Source organism: Plectropomus leopardus, chromosome 19 (genome assembly GCF_008729295.1).
Source record: "Plectropomus leopardus isolate mb chromosome 19, YSFRI_Pleo_2.0, whole genome shotgun sequence".
NCBI classification, from domain to species: domain Eukaryota; kingdom Metazoa; phylum Chordata; class Actinopteri; order Perciformes; family Serranidae; genus Plectropomus; species Plectropomus leopardus.
The window spans coordinates 24057807-24064763 of record NC_056481.1 but is presented as its reverse complement, the minus strand read 5'-3'; the positions used below and the strand labels follow the sequence as shown (position 1 = coordinate 24064763).

At 39.2% G+C, this 6957-nt stretch overlaps 1 protein-coding gene across 1 annotated transcript; it reads right to left on the bottom strand.

Moving 5' to 3' along the window:
* Positions 1-294: 294 nt before the first annotated feature.
* On the bottom strand, positions 295-5284 carry LOC121959034 (protein Tob1-like). Its single transcript, XM_042508215.1, has 2 exons — positions 5042-5284; positions 295-2370 (listed from the first exon to the last, which is right to left on the bottom strand). The coding sequence occupies exon 2, from the start codon at positions 2209-2211 to the stop codon at positions 1174-1176; it is 1038 nt and encodes a 345-aa protein (XP_042364149.1). The 5' UTR covers positions 2212-2370; positions 5042-5284; the 3' UTR covers positions 295-1173.
* Between the last annotated feature and the right edge of the window lie 1673 nt (positions 5285-6957).

The window sequence follows — 6957 nt, the reverse complement described above, 5'->3', positions numbered from 1 at the left end:
AATGATACAAATAAAACACAATACAGATAATCGGCCAAATGCCAAATGTCTGCCCCAATAATCAGCCAGGCTGATAATGTCGACCCCTAATCAATTCTGTTATCTGCTCAGGCAGAGGGTTGCCCAATGGTGAAGTCTGCTACTGGTTAAATATTAAAAATACAAGGGTTTAAAAGCAGCAGTAAATAAGTGCGCTTTCCACAGATCATGTTCAACTGTAGTTTATTTTATTAAAAAGACCAGGGTGCAAATATGAAATTAAAAAAAATAAAGACAAGCATATAATTTTTAAGCATTTAATACAAACTTAACAATATAAACTATTTCAGTCCCTCTTGACATGTAAGACACTGACTCAAAATACTTTGTTATACCGTATTTTTTATCAAGTATTGCACAATGTAGGTACAAAATTAATATTCATACGATTACATTTTGTCCATTGTATAGCAAAATCTTTTTTAACCTCTTAACAGAAAATACAATTCATCTTTCAGAAAAAAAGCAAATATTCCTACACTTGAATTCCACCACTAAGGAATACTCTGTACACAATCTTTAGAATATTTCGTGTATTTTTTTTTTTTTAAAGATGGTTTTCTTTAACAATTATCTTTAAAAAAAGAAAAAAATAAGGAAAAGCTGCTGCAGCCATCACAGATCACTGGAGTAGTAAAAAGATATAAATGCAACACCATGTCATAGAAACAATATATACTCTGATATCTTACAAACTCTGTACTAAATTAAATTATACAATTAGAAAAAGACCAAGTAACCCCACTTTTTAGTGCCAATTCATAAAAATCAGCCTTGTCTTACCACCTGTAAAATACTGTAAGAGGCCAAAACTTGAAGCTTGTATTTTTTTTCCTTTTACATTTTTTTGGAGTATTTTCTCAACATGGTAAAAAATTTTGTGCTTGGTTGGCGTAAAGGAAAAAGAAAAACAATGATGCATGTTGAATTGAAGTAACCAAGCTTTGATGTGTTTGTACAACAAGCTTTTTAGTAGAAACAAACTCAAGGGGGCACGGTAAAAACACCCTTGGGCACATGCGCTTGACTGACTAGACAGTATATCCTTGAAAGTCCAGTTCTCTAAGTGTGCGTTTTGTTTTTCCTTCTCTTTGAGCCACCGTCATTCATAAATAACATCTGGATGATGAAGTTTTAGTTAGCCATGACTGGCTGGAATTGCTGGTTAGAATACTGCATGTTGCTCAGACTGAAATTGAGGCCGTCCATAAGGGACTTGTCGTTGAGGCTTCCGTAGGCCGCGAACACGTCAAAGGCATTGTTGTACTGCAGGGGGCCGAGACCCAGGGAGTTCTCCCCGGGGAACACGGCTCCAGGGCTGGCCTGGCCCTGGAGGCTGGGGAACACAAACTCCTTGGCGTTCGGGGACAGCGCAGACGCCTTCTGCTGCTGCTGCTGCTGTTGCTGCTGCTGTTGCTGCTGACCCAGGCCCAGCCCGTACAGTGAGTGCATGGAGGTGGAGATGGCTTTCTGCTTCAGTAGGCTGTTGACATTCAGACCCAAGTTATTGGTCGGGGACGTGCGGGCCACCTTGCTGCTGCTGCTGCTGCCACCGCCGCTGTTGGCGTTGTTGCCGCGGCCGCTGCTCTTCATCTTAGTGGAGCCGAATTTGGTGGCAGCGAAGGTGGCAGTGGTGAAGGTTAAGGGCTGGGTGGAGCGTGGCATGAAAGAGGGGCTCACAGCAGCGGACTGCCCGAAAGGTGGCGAGGGGGAGCTGGACTCCGAGGAAGCCCCGACAGGGTCGCTGATTGGCATGAAGACCTGTGCCTCCGGATTAAAGCTGTTCTTGATCTCCTTGTCCAGCTCGGACCCGTTCTCATTGTTATCATCCACATATAGCACCTTGACCGGTCCCTTCTCCCCGATCTGGTAGGAAACCTCAAATGGGTCGATCCACACGCTAAGGTCCTGAGGGAGGTTATTCCGGACATCTTCGATGTCCAGCCCGCTCTCTTTGGCTGCCTGTTCCACCACAGGGTCCACCTTCTCCCCTACATGGATGCACCTGAACCCCGAACCTTTGTATGGCTTATCCGGATACCAGTGGCCTTCATATTTCTTCTTGAGCTGCCTCTCGAGCTCTTCGCCGAAGATATTCACACGTCGTCGAGGGAGTTTGTTGTATAAATAGGAAATTATAAAGTTGAGTGCTACTTGAATTTCAAGCTGCATAGCTGCTTCAGTGGCAAGGGGGATTCTTTTTTCGTCACAGAGTTGCTTGTTCTGAGCGTTGCAAAAACTTCCACGGCAGCAGCGGTCTTTTTGATGAAAAAACTCAGCGCTTGTTGCCAAAATGAATATCCTTCCTGCAACAGGGTGAGGTTTAGGATCCTGGAACAGAGCAAAAAAAAAAAAAAAAAACATTTAGTGCATGTAGCTGTTTGTGTAAGCCAAAAACAAGATCAAAATAATCCCTTGAAACCTGGAACGACATCACTTTTCTTGTGCTGCTTTCAAATGCCTTTCACAAGTATTTAAACCTTTTAACACAGAGCAAACTGGTGCAATTTCTTTCAAAAACATGTGAAAAAGGAACTGAACAACTTGGTATGAAATGTTCCACAAATTTAAAGAAATAAGTAGATTTAAAAATATTTTTAAAATAAATTTAGATTTAAAAAACAAGGAAAAATTCCAGACAATTTCTTATTATCATAATTGTATATATTTTGAGTAATTTTATAGAATAAAAAAAAAAACAAATAAATTGTATGCAGTTTTTTCATTTCCCTGTTTTTGTTTTTATTGTTTTTCACATCCATTTCTTTTTGTTTGCTAATTTTCTTGAGGTTTTTTACTATTTGCTTGCTAATTCCTGGGGTCATTTCATCCATTATTGCTAATTACTTTCTTCCTATGTTTTTTTTTAAGGAAATTAAGCCAATTTGTCTAGTTTGCAAAAGGTTAAGTTGCTGTAAAGGGAATATTTCTAGGTCTGACAGAAGTACCTAAAAACACACATAATGTGTTAGTTTTCTGTCTTAAAACCTCAGCTACACCACTAAAATGATATTTTTTTTAAAGCAAGGGAAAATGTATAGGAAAAAAAGAAAAATCTAGAGAAAAACTGATATAAAAAAGAAAAACTTATAATGACCAAAATTACATTTAGAATTATTTCAATGACATTTTTAAAAATATGTAACTGAGGCTGAAAACCTCACATAAATTCACAGAAATATTGATCATTTTTTAAAAGTTATGGAAAATGTATAGGAAAAAAAGAAAAGATTATATTTAGAATGATCAAAATGACATTGCTCATTGCTTAATTCCAATGTTTTTGAGAGAAATCAAGCCAAGTTGCTCACACTGCAAAGGGTTAAACACAGAGCAACTTAGTCAGAAATGTTCCAAGAAATTAGTAGATATAGAAATTATTACTTTTCAAATGAAAAAACAAAACAAAAAGTATTTTGATGATCGCAGTTACATAATTAAAATTATGTTAAGGAGTTATTGCAATTTCTAAGGCACTTTAACCAGGTTTTGTTTGCTTTGTTTATTTTTAAAAGGTCTTTTTCTTTCTCTCTCTTGCTCTTTTTTTTTTTTTTTTTTTTTTTAAAAAAAAACAACTAATTTTTAGGTAATTCACTTGTATTTGTTACTTATATTTCTTGCTAATGTTTGGGTCATTTCTTCTTTCTTTGCCCACTGCCTTCTTCCCATGTTTTTGAAAGAAATCAAGCCAATTTGCTCAAGTTACAAAGAGTTACAGTGCAACTTGCTACAGCAAGGTTCCATAAATTGCAAGAAATTAGTGGATTTTGAAAAAAATGTTTAGGGAAAAATACATTTATTATGATCAAATTAAAACTATGCTACAGAATTTTTTTTAATCGTGTTTGCTTTGACTAACTTTCTCTTTTTCAAAAAAAAAAAACTTTATTCAGGTATTTTTTGTATTTGTTACTAATTTCTTGCTGATTCGTTGATCATACTTATTTGCTCACTGCTTTCTTCCCATGTTTTTGAAAAAATAAAATCAAAAGCCATTTTGCTCAGACTGCATAGGGTTAAACAACATTACCATGACACATTTCATCTGTATTAGCTTCTGCTGCTCTGTCTTCCTCGTCCACTCCCCCCTCCCCTCAACAGTGCTGTATCTCAGCTGTACAATATCAACAGCTATAAATAAACAGAGGCCACTGACTCAGAGACGGTGTCAGCAGTGTGTGTTCCCCAGCGCTCTAGTGTGACAGAAATACGCAAGCACGGTTGACCTCTGCGGAGGGCGGTGGATCTGATGGCAAGTGTCAAGTATGAATGGTTTTTTCGATTGCCACATTTTTGGCACGCGGACATGTTCGGGCAAAACTCCTGCCTCTTGCGTCCAATTAGGAGAATTGTTTATTCGCCTAAACAAGAGCTATTCTAGTGCTTTCCCCCATACTGAGGGCTGAGGAGCACGTACAAGCTCGCGACGAGAATTGCTGTTACATAATCAACATTCAAAGTCTAACCACGACCATAAAGCTCCTTCTGCAACTGGGCAAAAGACGTTCGCTTCCTTACGTGACGATAGTGACAACAAATAGCTGAAAACACCACTTGTTTTCTCGTCACGTTCGCCTTCGAGCTACTAGCATTAGCTGGTCAAGTTAATGAAGGGTGTGAACAGAAATGTAGCTTACTAGCTATCTAGGAGCCACATACTGTTAATGTTTAGCTGGCTGGTTATCGGCGTTACTTCGCCGTGATATAGTGTGAAGCAAGCCAAAAGATAAACTGGCACTGAGAGCAAACGGCAACGTCACTGTTAACGAGGAGAAACGAAGAAAACTCGCTTTAATCTGGATTGGCGACCGTGTTGAACGATAGCAAGGCTACGTAGCATTTGAATAAGCTAAAGCTATATTATGAATATTCGACTATAACACCAACGCTCAAAAACACAACTGAGTGACAGTTTGAGAATCAGTAAATAACATTTTGCAAAACTATTTAAGATTAGGACTAACACAGTCTTAAAACGAATTTTATGTTAATATTTACTTACATGGAAATTCACAGCAGATCCTTCTTGCACAAGCCAGAGTCCGCTCCAGCAAACGTTACGCTCGTACAGCGTCTAGTGTTTCTTCCTAAAGAAGATACAAAATGTTCTTGCCGTCGTCGTGTCTTTCTTTATAATGCTCCAGGCGGGTTTGCTTCTGTGGGGTTTAGGAATTCCGGATTCGCAGGCTATCAAGCTAACTCCCCACAGCCTGGGAGTTTTTACAACTCTGCCCTTTAAAACTTGGGCTGATTTGTTTATATAGTGCTCCTCCGCCACGGACATGGAGGAGGTGGTGATGCGGCTCGCAGAGGTCAACACCCAGTAATGCGTTTCTATTGGCTAAGAGCAACCTGGGTCATCGACAACCACCGCACCTACCGCTGTGATTGGTTGATTTTGTACTCAATCAACCGCAGGGTTCTATTTACGGTAGTGGTTTGCCTTTCATGTGCTCCGGACTATTTTTTCGAGCAGGTTTTAGCTAAAATATCTTTTGAAAGCAGTGTTTGGGGCAAAATATAATTCATGTAACACAATTACAAAAATTCTGTCACCAACATGGTCGAAGGGTTAAAGAATGATATGTGGGCACGTCTGTTTTTGTGTGGTGCCAAGCCTTAAAAGGTCCTCTATGCTCAGAGGTTGTGCTCAGTCATGCATGAATCCTTTAGCTGAACAAGGAGGTTATTGTGATGATAACGCTTTGTAGTCTGTATAATCACTTGCCAGCCAAAGTCAACATTGACATGAAACCACATTTGGCTCTGATTTTCCTACTAAAGGGTTAAACAGCCTGATAATCACTGTGGCGGAGGGACACACCTGTCACTGGTTGTGTTCCTGCTCCTCACCAATGACATTTTAATGTTCCCTGAGCCAGCTGTAGCTGTGTATCTGAACCTACCAGCCTCCCCTTACTGAGAATGGTGTCCTATGATACAGCACAATTTCCACCACTTTTAAACACAACAGATGGAATCGCATAATTGCCATCTGTGTAAATATTGACATTATTCTCCCACAGTGTACCTGTGATAAAATTCTCCTCATTATAAGGTCTGTGGACTGTGAAAATGCATTGTTACACAATAGATCCCAGCAGCTCTTCGGTGCCTGCGTAGTGGCGTTTTCAGCAGCTGCACAGTGCAAGGCTTAAGCTCTTCCCTGTCAGGCCTAAGGTGTTTGACGCCACAGCCTGTTCTTACCTAACATGGGCTCCTGCACTGTGTTTGCACAATAAATACAATGCCACATGAATTGTACAGCTAGGAGGAGGAGGAGTGAAGACAAGCTGTCAAAAACACACTCAAATGCATGTCAGTGATGCTAAAGTTACAGCCTGTTGGCTAAATCTAACCCTAAGAAACATTTTCAAATTCACGATAAAAGTAAATTCACACTGGGATTGTTTTTGTACTTTTAGTATACATAAGGTGCCAGAGTGCATAAAACAGCATCCAAATAGAGTTTTTTTCATAAAAAAAAAGAGCCAGTGGAGGATCCCCCGCAACCCCCAACAGAGGTCTTAGCTGAGCCCCTGATGTCCTAAAATCCAAGAAATGTCTTAAAATCCAAGAGATGTCCTAAAATTCTATAAACTTAAAAAAAAATAAAAGAGATATGTCCTAAAATCTGAGAAATGCCCTAGAATTGTAGAACCATCCTGAAATCCTAAAAGTACCCTAAAATGCAAGAAAGGCCCTCAAATCTTGGAAATGTCCTAAAATTCAGGAAATGTCCTAAAATCTGAGAAATGTCCGAAAATTTTGGAAACATCCCAAAAGACAAGAAATGTCCGAAAATCCTGAAAAAACCCTCAAAATCTAGAAACATCCTAAATTCCTAGAAATGTCCTCAAATCAGAGAAATAACCTAAAATTCTTGAAACGTCAAAAACCCTAAAAATGTCCTAGAAT

What these genes read in the sequence shown, in the direction of transcription:
- LOC121959034 (XM_042508215.1), bottom strand. Translation starts at nt 2,211, where the DNA reads ATGCAGCTTGAAATTCAAGTAGCACTCAACTTTATAATTTCCTATTTA.